The sequence below is a fragment of the Pollachius pollachius genome (assembly GCF_949987615.1).
Source record: "Pollachius pollachius genome assembly, chromosome: 2".
Lineage (NCBI taxonomy): Eukaryota > Metazoa > Chordata > Actinopteri > Gadiformes > Gadidae > Pollachius > Pollachius pollachius.
In genome coordinates, this window is record NC_136935.1 from 39133371 (window position 1) to 39152177 (window position 18807).

At 46.5% G+C, this 18807-nt stretch overlaps 1 protein-coding gene and 1 long non-coding RNA gene across 3 annotated transcripts; one reads left to right on the forward strand and one right to left on the reverse strand.

Annotated features, from left to right (window-relative positions):
* Positions 1-354: 354 nt before the first annotated feature.
* LOC307092081 lies at positions 355-15097 on the forward strand. 2 transcript variants are annotated; one of them, XR_013812784.1, is made up of 3 exons: positions 355-816; positions 14071-14438; positions 14557-15097. It is a non-coding gene; the product is annotated as an uncharacterized lncRNA (long non-coding RNA). The 2 variants fall into 2 exon arrangements; XR_013812785.1 differs by having other exon boundaries at positions 14596-15097.
* On the reverse strand, positions 12273-16183 carry sgms2a (sphingomyelin synthase 2a). The gene is made up of 5 exons (XM_079758968.1): positions 15553-16183; positions 15171-15288; positions 14541-14694; positions 14065-14231; positions 12273-13233 (listed from the first exon to the last, which is right to left on the reverse strand). The coding sequence occupies exons 1-5, from the start codon at positions 16002-16004 to the stop codon at positions 13048-13050; spliced, it is 1077 nt and encodes a 358-aa protein (XP_079615094.1). The 5' UTR covers positions 16005-16183; the 3' UTR covers positions 12273-13047.
* Between the last annotated feature and the right edge of the window lie 2624 nt (positions 16184-18807).

An 18807-nucleotide genomic window follows, 5' to 3' on the forward strand; every position in this document is an offset into this window, starting at 1 on the left:
TGACTCTTTTAAAAAATCGCTTTGCTTGTTTTGCTTCAATAAAGGCAAGTGGCGTGTGGCACATGTTTACACCCAGAACAAGGGAATGAAAAATATCTCAGACAGTCTGAGGCCCCGTCCACATGGGCGAAAACGATCCGTTTTCGTTTTATGCGGTTCAGGAATATCTCTGTAAAGACGGATTCAGTGCGAAACCGCATCGAGCTGTAGAAACGCTGTGGTACACACTCCAGGCCCATAAGGGGCGCTGGTTCTGCTACAGAATTTCAGCAAAAAGAAGAAGAAGAAGAGGGCAGCCGAGCATGCGCATAAAGCCTGCTCACTGTTTCCAAACATACAGTCCGCGAAGAACAGGCCCCGTCCAGACTCATTGCGAAAACGCATCGAGCTGTAGAAACGCTGTAGTAAATATGCAAGGCGCTGGTTCTCCACAAAAAAAGTGGAGCGCATCAAGCCTGCGCGCATACAGCCTGTATACAAACATGACGTCATCGTTTGCGTTTCAGTCGTACACACGAATCCTGACACGAAACCGCATAGGTCCGGATATATTTGAAACCACCCTGGGACATGGTTTCAGAAAAGTTTGGTTTCGGGCACCGGATCTGCCGGATCCGTCTGGGCGGTCGGCCAAAACGCACAAGACTTATGCGGTTTCACCAAACAATCGGCTCCGTGTGGACGTGGCCTGAGTTGGATACAACATCTCAGCAATGAAAAGTTAGCAACCTTGAAACTCACTGTAGAAAGGCCTAACGACCATAATCAGCTCAGGTAACCATCAACCACAGCCCTAACGACCATCGCCAGCTCCAGGTAAGCATCCCCCACTCTGCAGACCATCAGACTGACACAGGTTGTCACAGAATGATGAGCAGAGAGCAACACCCCTCACCCACTCTCTCACTTCTCAGAGGCAGCACTCAGCACAATTTAACCTTAAAGTTAGGATCTGTGAAGCACATGTTGGTCACTCAACTTCTTAATGTTCACATAATGAACTTAAACCTAAAAAATATAATATAATGTACAACTGCTCCTAAAAAGGTGTCTATGAATGCAATGAAGTCCCATTGATTACTACAGCATGCACAATGCCATACTATGAAATGATCATAGAGACATGAATGATTATTTAATCAATCAGGCTCCTTTAGATATGCATTTCACTCCATCAATGTGCTGGTAATTTAGCATGTCTTTATTATCTTTAAAAAGCCCTTTAGGGTTATTTTCCTCCAACACAACTCTGAACTAAGCAGCACAAAGTATGTGAATCCATTCCATATCTCAACCCCCCCCCCCTAAAATCGGAATATAATGTGATTTGAAACAAAATGGTATAGTAGCAAAATCCTACTGTATCTCTATAGTTAAATAGTCTTTAATTATGATCAGAGGAATGTATTAGAATTCAAGTGAATAAACCAGCTAGTTTGATAGTATCTAGAACTAGAAAATGCATTTCCTGCAGAAAATGCGGTGAGTGCTGTAGTACAAAGTGAGATTGGAAATATTTTTTAATAAAGCCACATAGATTAAGACTTAAAGAAACGTTAAATGGCTTAAATCAAGTGAAGGGATTTAAACAAAAGTTCAAAAGTCTAAATGGAGTTAACAATGTAAACATGCACACCATTTAAGAAATGTAAATGGTTGGAAACAAATAAAGTGACGGCTGAATGAAAAGCGCAAAGCATTGCTGGTGTGTGTGTGTGTGTGTGTGTGTGTAAGAGAATAGCGAGCCGGTGCGTGATTAAAGTAGCCCAATCCGGCGGGAAAAAACGCCCAAGCTGGCAACGCTACTGAACGTCCTCCCGCTCCAGCATCAACGTAAATCAATGAGACCAACTGAAAACGAAGCCGGTATGGAACTAAAACTGTGATTCTGAATAAAGTTTAAATGATATCGAAATTCTGTTTGGATATTATTGAAGATACAAGTGTGCAGATTTGTTAAATGGTTTGAACGAAGGCAAGCGGTTGAAAAATGATGGAGTTACGATCAGTGTGCGTGGGGGCTTGCGCGTGCCTCAGAGGGAGGACTTACTCAAAACACATCCATTATTACAAGCCTGTATGCCTACTTGCATTATGTCAGCACATATAAGCACGTCTCGGTGTCATTGCGAGATGTATCCTCTCTTGCTGTCTTGAAGTGGCGCGCTAATGCAGGGTAGTTATTCCAGACTGCTTTTACAGTATTAAAACTACTCGCCACCCACCTGATGGTGAATATCAATTCTCCAATTCTCAAAATTTGCATATTGAGATCTGCAGCCGCTTCCTCGAGCAAACAAGCATTCTTTGCGAACTGGTGATAACCCCCCTCACATGTAACCCTCCTCTTCCGAGACCTCCACTGGCTCCCTGTAATAGCTTGCATCAGATTCAAGATGATGGTACTGGCATACAAGGCAGTCGATGGAACTGCCCCTGCCTACCTCCAAGCATTAGTAAAGCCACACACCCCAGCTCGATCCCTCCGCTCAACTACCTCAGCTGGATGTCTGGTACCGCCATCGCTAAGAGCAAGCAAAGGTCAATCAGCGAAGTCACAACTTTTCTCTGTTTTGGGACCTCAGTGGTGGAACGAGCTCCCTACCGATGTCAGGATCGCAGAGTCGCTCACCAGCTTCCACAAAAGACTCAAAACTCACCTGTTCAGAGTTCACCTCGACTCTGCATAGAAACCAATGCACAGCCACCATTGAATGTTGTACGTCCTGGCACTTGTACATTGCACTTATTCAAAGTACTTAATTGTGTAGCATCTACAGTAGCTGCTATCATTGCTTTACACGGGGAATGGGTTAGCCTAGCGATTGTAATACTTGCACTTGGTTCTATGAACATCTTTACTGTACCGACAGCGATATATTGTTTCACTTCTTATGACAAATATACTTATTGTAACAAATGCACTTATTGTAAGTCACTTTGGATAAAAATGTAAATGTTAATGGTGATACAGAGCGTACAGCTTGGAGATGAAAAACTCGAAATGATTACATCCAGCAACCTCTTTGAGAGAGTCATGGACAGCCAATTCAAGGCGGTGGGCCAGGAAATGTATGGAGTGAATGTTTGGGAAGTCACATTTAAGCTTTGCACTCAGTCCAGTGGTTTTGCCGGTGATCTCTTTTATGTTTGAGACTAACTTCATCCGCATGTGCTTTGCAATATGGCCTATAATTTCAGCACATGACTTATCTGATTTATGCACAGTGCCTACTTTTGCGCCATTGAGCCCCTGTAGTTTCATTAAAGGAGGGAGCTTTTTATAAGCCAGCCTTTCCTTGGCCACCATATAGGCCGATCTGAATGAAGATGCCGTTTCTTCTTTTAACTTGGAATTTATCTCAAGTACTCTGTTTGGTAGAATCTCCTTTTGCTTGGTTTCTGTGACTTCAACAGCCCTTTTGTGTGCTATGCTATCGCGATGTTTATACACTTTTTGACGCAACCCTTTTTGTGTGTGGCTGCTTACATCTCCGTTAATCCACTATTCTGATAAGTGCATGCCAATGACCTTTTCAGAAAGCAGAAGAGTTTTTGTGTCTCTGCAAATTGTGCATCCCAAGTTTCCATCCCTAACAAACAGCCTGGTGTTGCGGGACTTCCATTCTCTCCACTGCTGGCTGGTCCAGTTAGCCGGGAGAGAGAGGCAGGTGGAGTCACCGTCATCAGCGGCCTCTGAGCTGTCGGCTGTTGGCGGGCTTTCACCGGCAGCAGTCCCCGCAAGTGCAGCGGTGGTGGTGTCGGTTGTCCCCAAGCTAGCATCTGCCGAAGAACTCGCCTCTTGCTGCTCCTCAGTCATTAGTCTTCGATTTCTTTGTAAATCCGAAATTTGCGAGTAGGTTTCCCTGTTTTCTTTTAGACATGACTGCAAAACATGTAATTCGAAATTGCGCGGGTCCAGCGGCTCTCCGATGTCTGATTTTAAGTGACGTTTAAGACATAGCGCCCCCACGCTTCAATGGGGAGGACAATAATTGCATGCAGGCCTGTATCTTTATGAAGATGATCAATCACCCTCATGCGCAAATCATACATTAAAAATAGCCAAATTTTACACAAGATCCATGATTATGCAATACAAAAACAAAAAGGAAATGCATGGGAAAAAACTGCATTTTGCCAATATTTTAGAGACCCACCCAAAATTTCACAAATCATGTTTTCAGGGGAGCTCATGTCTCATTAAGGGGGGCTGAGACCCCCCTGGCCCCCCCGTAGTTCGCACCCTGGTTACAATTTCTTAAGAAGTAGGAGTGTCAGAATGGGCAGACGTCTTCAATGAAAACGAAGCCGGTGTGGGTACCGGATTGACTCGGCTGCCAGATCGACTCGGGGTCCTAGATGCGCAATAATGACGCACTTCCTGTAAACGCTGTCTTTTAAATGTGCATACACGTTTCATTCATTCCCATGTTATACCCAAGTATTAACGATCTCATTTGTTTTCTAATCTATGAATAATAATCTAATGTACAAATTATTGTTCCAGTGCTCCCAACACAGAGTCAAAAGAGCAACCCACACGCAGACACTTCTGTTCTCCTCCTTCAGAATAAGAGTCCCTAACAGGGACTGGGTTACATATGCATTCATCAGTGCTTTTAGACGTTTTTCCAATGGCTTTGTTTGTGCGAAAGAACGGGCTGCGTTCAATGAAATCAAAACCAAAACGGATTGAGCCTTCTTTTTATGTCCATGATTGAGCCCCGTTTATAAAAAACCCTTCCGGGTTTTGTCCGTTGGCTTGTGTCGATACGTCAAGTGTCGATACGTCACCTGTAAGCGCAGGATCCCGAGTCGATCTGGTACCCACACCAGTATGAAACTAAAACTGTGATTGTGAAGAAAGTTTAAATGATAACGAAATTCCGTTAGATATTATTGAAGATACAAGTGTGTAGATTTGTTAAATGGTTTTAACAGCTTTTAACAGTCTTAACAGCTTAAACAGTTGAAGTACCAGATGTCTGCCGTCCTCCCATGTTAAAAAAAAGATAGTATTTTAAAAGTAGAATATCTTAAAAAATATAAAATATTTAAAAAGAGGAAGGAGATAGGTCCCAAAGTTTGTAGAGAATAATAAAGAGGAAAGAAGAATAAAACTTATGAAGAACAATAGTTGAGCGCTGCATGCAGCACTCACCTGATAAAACTGGCAGCCGACCTGTCTGCAGTTGCATTGCCAGAGCAAATTAGTTTTCGCTGACTGTGCCAGAAATTATGAGCAATTAATGTGATCCTTAGAACCAATCACTGTCCAGATAGCTTGTTGAGGTTGTGTATATTGTGGCGAATGTCAAAAAGCAGAGGCGTGATATTCTTTCGGTGACTTTATTGTAACGTTCCAAGAGACCTAACATAACCGAGAGCTTAACATTTACTAACCGACTTCACTAACTCTCCTCCTTAATGTCTTCCTAACTGTCTTCTTAACTGTCTTCCTAAAGAAAAGGATGATGGGAAAACATCAGCAACCAATAGCAGTGTGCCGTGTTCTTTTAGAAAAGGTAATTGAATCAGGATCGCTTTGAACTCACTTTATTTGGTAAAGTTTCGGTATGATACCATGAAGCAAAAGGAAGGGAATTGTATATATACGCGTGGAGAGACACCAAGCCGATGTGCCTACTATAAATACAGAGTAGGCATGGCGTATATGACGTAGTACATGCTCTGATTGGCTATGGTTTTAAGAGCCCGCCTCCGGCTTCCTCATATGTGTGATGATGCTGCCATCTTGTGGCTATGTGCAGTTATTACAGCTCATATGTTTGGTCCTGCTCCCCTTGTGGCTATGTGCAGTTATTGCTGCTTATGTGCTTATTTGCGTCACGTGGTATAAAACAATACAACAAACATAGCCCTGGCGCTACATTGCCCCCACCAGCATGTCGCCTGTCCTCAGCCGACAACAAAGTCCTGATAGCGACAGGGAGGCTGCTGCCGCCTGTAAGCCGGTGGGGTCGCATGCCCCAACCCCCCACTGTCTGTTTGAGTCGGAGGACTCGTTGGTGTGAGTGGAGCCGTGCTGGGTGAGCTGGGTGTGTCGGAAAATCCGGCCGCCGGGGGCCAGTAGGGTGCCAAGCGGTCTCTGTTTAACACCACCACACACCCACGGACACGAATCTTCACCCGATACACAACATTGGATAAGTTGTTCCAGAACCTCACAGGGCCCCACCCACTGGCTGGTCAGTTTGGGAGATACCCCCTTTTTCCGGGTTGGATTGTAGGCCCACAATCTCTCCCCAGGCACGAAGGAGTGGCCCTGGCAACGGAGGTTATACCCCCGCTTTTGTCGTGCCACCGCCTGTTCCTGACGCTGCCTGGCAAACCCGTGAGCCTCTGTCAGACGCTGCTGAATGTCCCGCAGGTACTCGAAGCCCGGTATCTTGGGGAGATCAGTGTTGGGGGGTGGGCGCTGAAGGCTATGTCCTCAGGCGTCCGCAGCTCTCTTCCGAACATAAGTGTGGCTGGTGTGCACCCCTTGCTCTCTTGCACAGCTGAGTGATAAGCCCACAGGACAAGGGGTAGGTGGCGCTCCCAGTCTCGCTGGTGTCGTGAGGTGACGATAGCCAGTTGCGTGGCAAGCGTTTGGTTGAACCTCTCCACTAGCCCGTCGCTCTGGGGGTGGAGGGGCGTCGTCCTGGTCTTTCTTACCCCCATGCGTTTGCACACCTCAGCAAAGACTTGAGCCTCAAAGTTCCGCCCCTGATCGTTGTGTAGTTCCTGGGTCGGCTTAGCTCAGGAGGTAGAGCAGTTGTCTTGTAACCGAAAGGTTGCTAGTTCGATCCCCAGCTCCTCCTGGCTGAGTGTTAATGTGTACCTGAGCAAGAAACTTAACCCTAACTGCATGCAAAGCTGTCGCCTTGCATGCAAAGCTCAAGCCACTCTCCCACCTTGGCCAGTGTGGGGTCACTGTCCTGTGCTGCCTGCCACTCCTGTTATTCCATTGCAGTCAGCCAACCTTCATCTGGCCCGACCTGTCCTGTGGCAGCTACCTGTAGAGTAGCTCCTCTTGGCGTTCCCGGCTGGCCGTAGAGGTAGGGGCGAAAGTGGCTGAATGCCTCAACCACTGCCAGGAGCTCACGTCAGGTGATGCAGCAGTTGTGCTCAGGGCGAGACAAGGAGCGACTGTCGTAAGCCTCCACCCTCTCGCCCCCTACTCCCTCCTGTGACAGGACTGCCCCCAGTCCCACGTCACTGGCATAAGTGTCCACTATGAAGCTGCGGCCAGGGTCAGGGAGGGCCAGGATGGGTGTGGTTGTCAGAGCAGCCCGGAGCTGGGCAAAGGCGGCTGCACAGTCGTCTTCCCAGCTGAACTCCCTCCCTTTGTCCGTGAGACGGTGTAGAGGGGTGGTAATTGATCCGAAGTCGCGGACGAACTGTCGATAGTATGAGGCGAGCCCCAGGAAGCTGCGCACCTCACTGATATTTTGGGGGATGGGCCAGTTCCTTACCGCCTCCACCTTGGCAGGGTCCGTAGCCACACCTTCTGGCCCCACCACATGGCCCAGGAACCTGGTCTCGCGCTGCAGGAGGTTGCACTTTTTGGGGTGTAGACACAGGCCTGCGCCCCGAATGGCTTGGAAGACCTGGCGGAGGTTCTCCAGGGCCAGCTCGAAGTCCTTGGCATTGACCAGAAGGTCATCAAGGTAGACCACGCACTGTTTTCTGTGAATGTGAGCCAGAACCCTCTACATAAGTCTCTCTAACGTGGCGGGAGCATTGCAGAGACAAAGGCCATCACCCTGAACTGCCAGAGCCCTTGGCCGATGGTGAACGCCGTCTTGGGTCCTGCATCTGTTGCCAGCTCCACCTACCAGTAGCCGCTCTGAAGGTCTAGTGAGCTGAACCACTGTGACCCTGCGACTTTGTCCAAGGCATCATCTATGCGGGGCAAGGGGTAAGACTCCTTTCTGGTAACATCGTTCAAGTGACGATAGTCCAAACAGAACCTCCAGATGTCGTCCTTCTTTTGGATCAGGAGGGCCGGGGCAGCCCAAGGGCTGTTGGATGGCTCTATCACCCCCGCCTCAGCCATCTCCCGGATCATCTACTCTGCTGCTTCTTGTTTGGCAAACTCTAGTTGGCGGGCTAGCAGTCTAATGGGCAGGGCTGTGCCAGTGTCAATTGAGTGTTGCACCAGGTTAGTTTGGGTGCAGTCCTGATTTCGCGCAGCAAAAATGTCTGTAAACTGCTGGAGCAGGTCTTGCAGCTGTTGGCTCTGCTGAGCATTGAGTACTTCGCTGCTCCGCTGTTATTGTTCCTGGATAGAGGTGTCAACATCTGACGAGTCTGGGGAGTCGTAGCCTCCACGGAGGTCGCTGTTGTCGTAGACGGACAAGATAGCGCCGATGTCACCTCAGGGGATGGCAACAGTGGCGGCGGAGACGGAGGTGGTGCGGCGCCTGGTGGACACAGCTGGGCTTGTGTACACCCTACCTTCCCCCCTTGACGGTGCTGGAGGGTCAGTGTCTCTGTGCCGAGGTGAATGGTGTACCTCGACTCATCCAGCCTAGCCCCCCAAAGAGTCAGCAGATCCAGCCCGATGATGCAGGGGTCTAGAATTTCGGCCAATCAAAACTCGTGGGTGATTTCGGTGTTCCCCACCTTTTACTGGCAGCGGGAGTTTCCCCAGCATCCCAGTTAGTTCTCCGGTCACTGTTTGGATCTTGCAGTCGGTGGCTGTCCATCCTGTCTCTGGAAGCACCCCTGGGCGCACAATGGAGATGGTGGAACCCATGTCCACGAGGGCCCAGCAGGGGTGTCCCTTAATGGAACAGAGGAGGTAAAGGCTGTGTGCGTGGCCCACTCTACCAATCTTTTCATTGTTCTCAATGGGGTCTATGGTCGATTGAACAGGTGGCAGTCTCCCCAGGGTGCCTACCCGCACTAGTTTCCCAACTGTGGGGCTCTGTGGTGTTTTGGTGCAGGGGCGGGGGTGGGGCAGTTCGGGGACCAGTGCCCCGCTTCTCCACAGCGCCAGCATGGGTCAATGAAACGCCGTTCCCCGGACCCGTGGGTTGGTCGATGTCGGTCTGGTCGAGTTGGTGACGGACGAGCCTGGCAGACGGCCCTTCCCTCGACGTCCCCGTCCTCATCGCTGACGTTGGCTTGGCACACCCGGCCTGGTCGTTTGCATGGGGTCATAACGGCCTCCACCCTCTCTGCCTCTTCCAGTGCAGCACTGAGGCTGGTCGGTGCCTTGATGCAGAGGTGTTCTCTCAGTGTCTCTGGTGTGAGGCCATGGATGAAGGCGCCGAGGGCTAGCTCCTCATGGGCTGCTTCCTCAAACATGGGGTAGCCACGACATGCATAGAAGCGCACATCTGCGGCATAAGTACCCAGCGTCTCTGACGCCGCCGGCGGGTCAGCTGGTCACGCATGGTGCTGGCCAAAGCGTCGTTCCAATGCAGCCGCCAGCGTCGCATAGTCAAGTCGCTCGGTGGGCGTTAGGTCGAGCAACACCTGCAGCGCCTTCCCCTCCAGTGGTAGAGCAACATGGGCAGCAGTGTCTTGGTTGCTCCTCTTGTTATTTGCTGCAGCCAGCCTAACTTGCGCTAGGTACGGCTTCAGGGTTGTGATGCCGGCGTATCGTGGGAGCTTGAAGGTGGTCCGTGGTGCCGGGCTAGCGATGGGAAAGCCTGCAGCTGCGGCCGGGGGCACGGTGGTCGGCGGCGCCCTCTCGGTGGCATTCAGCGACGTCCTCTCGGTGGCGATGATCAGCGGCACGGTCAGCAGCGGCGCGGTCAGCAGCGAGCTCTCAGCGACGGTCCGTGACGCCCTCTCGATGGTGGCGGCCAGCGACGCATTCTTGTTGGCAGCTATCAGCAGCGAGCTGTCGACGGCGGCAGCTCTCAGCGGTGAGCTCTCAGCGCCGGTCAGCGGCGCCCTCTCGACGGCGGCAGCCAGCGACGCCTTCACCTCGGCAGTGATCAGCGGCGAGCTCTCGGCGTCGCAGGTCAGTGGAGGCAGTCTCTCTGCGCTGGTCACTTGTCTTGCAGGGCGGCGGGGAGCACTGGCACCCGTCGGGTCGATCACTCATCTCCGCAGGCAGATCTTCGCCGAGACGCTGAAGAGTTTCTTCAATTTCGAAAAGTTTGTTTGCGAGATAGCTTCTTGACATCGCCATCTTCGTACAGTTATTCTCTTTATAAAATCCCCCTTCGGACACCAATGTGGTGAATATCAAATAGCAGAGGCGTGATATTCTTTCTGTGACTTTATTGTAACGTTCCAAGAGTGCACCAAGACCTTACTTAACCGAGACCCTAACATTTACTCTCCGACTTCACTAACTCTCCTCCTAACTGTCTTCTTAACTGTCTTCCTATAGCAAAACATGATGGGAACACATCAGCAACCAATAGCAGTGGTATAAAACAATACAAAAAACATAGCCCCGGTGCTACAAAATATTCTGGACGTTTTGAAGAGTTGACCTAAATCTCGTCTTGTGTCCGCTCAACTTAACTTTTTAAAGGAGACATATAATGGTGTTTTCCAAAAAAGTAAAAATAGTATATGAGTTCCAAAAACATGTTTTTGAAGCTGTTTGCTGGAAATAATTTTTAGGAAAAAAATCGTGCCTATCGCTATTCCCCATTTCAGTCCCTTCAGAATGCGCTGTTTCTGGTGTATGTAGCTTTAATGCAAATGAGCTGCTGCCCATTGACCAATGAGCTGTCAGAGTGAACCACAGCATGGAGGAGAAAGGGATTGTACTCCCGGAGCTGAGCTGCCAGACTGCCGCCTAGCTCCCCCCGCCGGAGCTGCCAGACTGCCACCCAAGCTTCGGCGGCAGTCTGAACTTCACACAGTGTGTCTTTTTACAATTCATTTGTTACCAGCATTCGTAGTATTGATCAGCAGAGAAATAGTCCGCCAAAGACGTTGACGTCACTTAGCAACCAAAGTGGCTGGGGTTGACAAGTTACCGGACTACTTGCGGAGTGATACCAAAGACATCATTAGAGGCAAAACATCCTTTGTTTTCCTTGACAGTGGTCAATTATACTTAGCAATGGTGAATTAACAAATATAATTCTGGTAAAATTGCTGGTAAAATTGCTGGTAAAATAATCAAATATAATTCACCGCCGGAAGTTATGAAGGGCCCATGCAAGTAAACGGAGCATTCCACGGCATTGAGAAGACCCGTGTAATAATGGCTGCCTGCAGGGTGTGCATTAACCCCTGATATACGGACACCTGCTAAGTAGTTCCAGTCAAATTGTCTGTTAAGCCTTCAAAACGAGAGCTGGTAAATGGTGAAAATGCATTAAACTGTAATCAGAAAACGCGTTTATATGCTACAGACCCTACAGTATTTGTGGAATAAAGACTGGGACGAATTTCAAATTAAAATATAAATATGTAAAATATAAATATGTAAACTTTATGTTGAAAGTATAGACAGTCACAATTCACGTTGAAACGAATGGTGCGGTGATTCGGTCTTCAAAGCGAGAGCTGGTAAATGGTGAAAAATGAATTAAACTGTAATAAGACAACGCGGTTATATGCTATAGACCCATTAGTATCTGTGGTATAAAGGCTGTGATATTCGAATTTTGAATTATAAATATGTACAATGCATAACGTTAGCTCTCTGGCTCATAGCTGAGTGGACTAGATTACCTCCCGTTACCAAGTCGTAGCTAAGGTCCGTCCTATTTACTGGAGGAGTGGACAATGTTTCCGTTGCATAAGAACCTTACGGGAGGGTAATGATTGTTCCAGGTATTAGTCAAACCCGTTACCAGGGAAACTAAATTATGGCTTGTGAAAAACGTTATATTTGGATTGTAAAACGCATTAAAATATAAATGAATGGTCCTAATTTATTTTCTTTGGCAAGTTACCATGGTATAAGCGGGATGATGCGCGTGTCCATTATCAGGAGTTAATGGACTTCACGGAGGCAACCGTCCTCCGCTCCCCGTGTGACGTAGGCTACGTCAGAAAGAAAAAAAAGTGTGTGTGTGGGGGGGGGGGGTTACGGTCCACGTAGAGTTGACAGAACTCTAAAGATTCTATGTTACACAGGCCCTGTATTCTGCAGACCACTCTAGAACTTCTTCGTTGTTGTTGTGTCTGGTTGTGAATCGCAATCGTGTCAAGACAAATCTGATTGACCAATACACATTGAAGAAAAATTAAATAACTATCCCTACTAAAATGATCCCTCTCTAAAGAATTCTCCCTCTTTAAAGCTTCGCCACCGGGGTGGGGGGGCTGCAGCACCTGCTGCACCTCTACTTCCCGTGCCACTGGAAGCATTCATATTTTTTTATTTAGCTGTCCATTTTTGTGTTTAAAAAAACATTATTGGTGCAAGGCTGTAATTATTTATTTAAATTGTGGTATAAGAATATATGTCAGACCGTGGTTTGTACAAGGAAAAACGAGCAATACAACTTTTGTCTGTTTTTACGACCATATCCTAAAATTAAAGCTTTTGCACATTTTGCACAGACATTTGAAATGAATAAAAAATCGATATAAAAAAAAACAATTAAATAATTAACCAATCAACTGATCCAATATATGCAACTTAAAAAACATTTTCTAAGGCAACTTGTGACTTTAGTACCACATTGAGGTAAACCCACCTCCATCTATGCTGAGAGAGAGCGAGAGCAAATACTTTATCTTGCATATAGTTAACACTTAATACTGACTTAACTCCTGAAAAATGGGTCCCAAATGAACACTTAATCCAATCGAACAGAATCATGAATTGAGAAACCAAAAAAACAACATTGACCCTAAAAAAAACCTTCATATAAATATGTTACAATGATGTAAAACACATAAAATGACAAGTATGAGACTATCGTTTACTCCTGAAATCCTCCCAAACTCTAGCACACCCTACAAATACAAATCTGCTCCATGTTCACCTCATCACACCTTCTCTGAATACTGATTGAAAGGACCCATCAACTGATTGTCCGAGGGGTGCTAATGGGTCGAGAACCCAGGTATAGCCCTATGGTACCTGGGCCCTCTTAGACGGCCTCACTCCTCCCGGGTGCTCTGGACCATGGAGTACTTCTTGCAGGGGTTCTTGAGGCAGGCCGGGGGCCAGCTAAAGGGCCAGCTGTAGGAGCAGGGGATGGCCGTCTGGATGTTCCTCTCCAGGAAGTTGAAAACAGGGTTCCACCAGGTGTGCGTGAGGTAGTTGTTGGGCGAACACTTCAGAGTCTGTTAGGAAGATATCATCAAATGGCATGAGGGTTAGATACTGAATGATGTCAACATCCCAGGAATCCGGATGTACGTTTGCTCGATATTAACATGTGGTTAATTTATGGATAATTAAATGTGTACAGTATGTGTGAGCAAAAACTATAAGACATGTATGCAGTGGCTTGAACAACCTCACCTTACTCGGATGCCAATGTGCAATCAACTCAATACCGAGAATAAATGCATCCACATCTTTGTCCTCCTACATTCTCTATTTTCTTCTCACTTTCTAATAAAAGTTCAAGGTTACGCACTAAAATGTATTATTTGTACACTGTATGAGAACCAAATCAACTCATTGTATCAGAGAGGTCACTCTTGGGACAAACCACTTCAATAGATATTAGCCAGACAAGACAAGGTTGGTAGAGTTTATTTTATTAGTACAGGATGGTTAAAACACAGACAGAGACGATCTTTCTTGGTTATAATGTTGAAAGTTTATAATAGCCATAAAATATACAACCACGGATTTCAAATGTAATATATTCCTATGTTTACATAGTCATTCTTTTAGTACCTTAGAGGTAAATTCCTTCAGCAAACCAGAGCTATGCATCACTAGGCTTCCACAGAGATGTGGGAGAGCTCCTAGTGTAAACTGACTTAAGTAAACAACAAGGCTAATGGCTGCCCACAGACACACATACTGTTATACACACTGACGAAGCTACACGCACACACACACACACACTTAAGACACATCCACAGAGAGACATAACGAGAGACACACACACACACTCTCCACCCACGCCATAGACTTAACAGTGTGTGTGTGGTACTGACCTGCAGGTTGGCCATGGTGTGATACCACCAGAAGAGGCGGGAGGTGATGAAATAAGCCACCACCACGTCTACGCTGTAGTGCTCGTGGGCCACCAGGATGCACACCACGCCCACTGCGCTGATCAGCCAGCACAGCAGGTGGTACCACCAGAATGACCGCGGAGAGTCTGGAGAGACGAGAGGATGTTATGCCTCATGACAAATCTCGCAGCATCAGGAGACGCAGCATCAATGAAGACCTAAGTCATCATTAAATGTTACTGTAATGATATTGGGTACATCATAACCAGTGTAATACCAATGTTTGCCAATCATGGTGCTAGTGAAACTTGGGGCAAGAACCACCACTCTGTTTACCTAAAGACCATAAAAGGGTAAGGCATTATACAATATTTGAATGTTGCTCCATTCATTCCATTTACAAACAAATCCTTTAGATACAAAGAAATGTTTGTTTTTGTTTTGTGACTACTCACACTCCTTGATGAACAGGTAGGTGAGGGTGAGCATGACCGTGTGTCCGCTGTACAGGAAGTCCCCGCACATGAGGTGGGAGCCCGTGATGGAGAGCCCTGCGCCCGAGATCAGCTGGAGGATACGCTGGAGCTTAGCCTGGGAATCACCGTGTAGCTTCATACAAAAAGAAAGGCTGAAGTAAGTACACATGGTCAACCCGATCTGATTACATATTTTGGTTGTTAGAGTGAAGCTGAAGATTATTCAAACCATTTAGTACCTTGGGCCCTCAGTTCACTTCATCTGACAAACAATTCAAGTAGTGTCGGTTAACAAGTGGCGAGATGCTAAACGTACTACTTAGTAGGCTAACCTGCATGGGGCTCACATATTGTTCTATCAAAATCTAGGGCTCTTTGATTCTCTGGCCAATGAAATTGGCCAATTTTAAGATAGAATTTTACTGATCTGTTTTCGAGACGTGGACCAGTGTGCGCAGTCACAAGCTAGTCAAAATGTTGTCTACAGGTGCCAAAGATTCAGAGAACCATACTGCATAGGGTTTGGAGACGACAGGTAGGAGATGACCTACCTGGGAGTCAAACACCCTTACGTCACTAGGTTATCCCAGTCTGAATGATTATTCTCACCTTCGGGGCGCAGGTCATGTGCATGCCAGGCACGGGGAGGGTTGTGATGTACATGGTGACACAGCGGTACAGGTACAGTGTACCAATGAGGAAGAAGAACCGCCTGCTTGCTATTGACCTGAAACAACATGAGGGACCAGGGCCGACTTTCATTTAGTCGTTTTCTCTACAGAAAGTAAAGGTAATTCCATCGCTGTAGGATGGAATTACTAGGATGGAATCCTATGGAATTAGGATGGCTTACTTGATGTTTCCTTAAAAGGCATGTCGATGATGACGCTTTGTTATTCTTTCACTTAATAATAAAAACTCAAATGCTACTCGAAGTTTAATGAAAGGAAAATAAAAGCTCCCAAGGGGTTGCGGTGATGGAAGATCTCACCTGTATTTGAAGAAGAAGAGCTGGATGAGCCATATGGTCACCAGCACCATGCCGTTCACCTCGGTCACGGTGAACGCCCATTTGACCCGGTCGATGTAGTCGAAGAACTTATCAGGGAGTGGCGGGCTGCTCTCCTTGGAAGGGACCCTCTCGTGCACCACTGTGATCATCACCGTGGTGAGGACAAGGTTGAAGGCGGCATAGAAGAACGCCAGCACCGTTTTCCACCACTCCATGGGCAAGCGGCCGGCCTTGGGCTCCGGCAGGGCGATCTTGACGTAGTCCGTGTGTCTCCCGAGCGTCTTGCGGAAGCCTCGCTTGGCGTCGCTGGTGACGGGGGTGTGGACGGGGCAGGCTTTAGTGTTCTTTTTAGCCTGAGCCACCACCTCCATGCCCGTGCCTAGGCTGTCTGCGGCAGGGCCTCGCTCGCCGGAGAAGTCCTGCGAAGCCATGGGGGCAGGAACGCTAGACACAGAACACAACGGGATGAGTTTCTTTGCGTTACATTTTGCTGCGGTTGAGTGTTGTTTGTTTTTTTCACCTTAGTTTGTAGCGACTGATTTAATGCTGATAGTTTATGCCTGTATTAATGTATGTATAAATATATATATATGCTATGTTATGTTTAAACATTTGCCCTTTTGTTTAGTAATTGGCAATGTAGTGTTCTGTTGCACTATTTGTTTATACAACGGTAAATACTTTTGGCATTAACCATTGTGTTTTCTTTTATTCGCATGATTTCTTTTATTCAACATACTTCATTCTGCATACTTTTGAGACATGTTTGGACACTAATATTTGAACTCACAATAAGAAGATGACCAAAACTGTAACATTTAAATACAAACAATCCCAAGAGAGACCCTCAGGCAATATGATGCTCCTAGCCCCTGAAACAGCTCCATTAATGGATTTTACAGGCCCACAATCTCTCACTATAAATGTCATTAGGGATGCATATAGCACTGCACGCTTACTCAAAAACGAATGTGGCAATAAACCAAAACATAGGCTCAAAAAAACAATGAGAGTGCACCCTAATGCAAGGTAGACAGTTAGAAAGAATCAATTTGCTCCGAAACAGCTTTGGAGAAATTTACAACACCAGAGAAAGATATATATATAGGAATACTGGCCTGAAACAACGCCTTTTCCATCATATCATGTAGTCAATATAGCACCAAGATATTTGCACAACTTTGGGCTCTTTTAGCATTAAAAATAACCAGGATGCCTGGAGAGGCAGACGTGCTGGTGTTTATAAAACATCGGTGTCCAAGACATACAAACCATGTGCTGCACTGTTTGACAGCTGTTAGGGCACCGACCTGCAGTCGTTACTCTTATGACTGCATGTGTTAAATGTCAGTTGTTCTGTCCACAAGTCCAACCTTTACCTTTCACACAGCAGCAAGATGAAATCATGCCCCAAATGTTTGAATACTGGCACAAGAAAATCGACACAAAAGTAAAACCAATTCGGTGGACACAAAAAGGTACTCATACAGGGGGCAAACTACGCATATGACGTCATGCATTACCTAGTTCACCTACGAATATGTTCTGCATATTTCACAGGTCTCCTAACAGGAGGTTTATACACAGTACAAGTCACGTCAGATAGCTAATTTCAGTCATAAAACCCAGTGAACGCTTTTGTTTCTATTCTTGTGTTTACCATTAGACTGCACAAACGACACTGTCTCCAAGGAGGTCAACGGAGGAGCCTGGCCATTCAGGAAGCTTTTGGAGTCTTCTGGAGACTAGCTGCTAGCAGGGATGGGTGGTGCTGGTGGTGAAGGTGGTGGTGGAAAACTGGCACATGAGCCTATCCCAAATGGTCAGAGCGTAATGAATGACTGGGCTGACTCCATGCGCTTCCCAAAGTGCTATTTCCAGTCGTAGCCAAGCCCTGTTGCCTCCTAGGCTGTATTTTGCACTAAGGGAAACATGGGACATTGGACTCCATTTTATTTTAGGGGAGGTTATAATGACAGGCTGCCAACGGTAGCCACTCATTTTCCTCCTCTGTGGAGTCTGTAGTCATCATCAAAAGGGAGGGTTAAATATAAATTGGCGTGTCTTCTAAAGCACCTTGTTATACAGCATGGTTGAACATCTGCCCCTCATAATGAAAAGTATTTAGTCTACTTATTTCATAATGTTCCCCAGCTTTTCTTTTTAAAGGGGGAGTCTTCTTCGGGATGGGAACCACTAAATGGGACGATGTGGATCGATGTTGATAAATTATTCAATGTTGACAGCAGGTGTATGGTGGAGTGTTTTGCTCAAGGACGGTCTGGTCACACATTTGACCAAACTAAATCACACAAGATACAAAACTACGCCATGCAGCAGAATGGAGGCAAATACAGGACAAGATGCACTGTGATGTGTGCAAAGCATGCTACATTTTGTTTTTCTGAATAGAAGAAGCAGAACAAACGTGTATGTGAAGACTTTCCATCCTTCTAAACTAAAACCTTTTTGTAAAAAGGCAAAGACACTATCTGCAACTCTTTACAAATGGAATATCAAACATTTATGCAAGTATCAAAAAGTTATTGTGTTTCAATTGTAGCCTTCCTCACCAACCCCCCCCCCCCCCCCCCCCCCCCCCCCACACACACACACACACACACATAGATAAATTAAATGAAAAACACAAAAGTGCTTTCAGTGGACTTTTTCTAGGACAAAGCCTTTTTGCAAGAAGACAAGACAATATTTTCAACTCTGCAAATGGCACATCAAACGTTTTTGGGATCCTCAAATGACAGTACAATACGAGGGCCGGAGGGCGGATCTCGGTACTCCAAAACCGCACGTGGGGCGTAACCTCGATGTAATGTCAGGTTCATTAACGAGGGAGGCTTCAGGTTTTGAACATTACAGAGGAGCACTTCCAACAGCAAAGCAGGATGTGTGTGCGGTACGGCCGCAGGTTTAAGTTGAAGTTAGAGCGGCAAAGAGTCCCAAACTTAGCGCTTAACACGTTCAATGCAATATATGGAGTGCTATGGCAAAGGAAATGTTAATTAGGATATCAGGCCTGATTAATCCAATTAGCAGAAGGCATCAAAACGCTATACCTCTTCGAAATACTACAATATATAACATAACATAAGGTTACATAATATACACTAATGACGTAGTAGCCTAGCCTACATTAGTAGGCTATTATGAACACCTGTTGAATGCTGTTATTTAGAAAGATAAAGGCTAATTAACGTTATCGAAATAATCTCTATT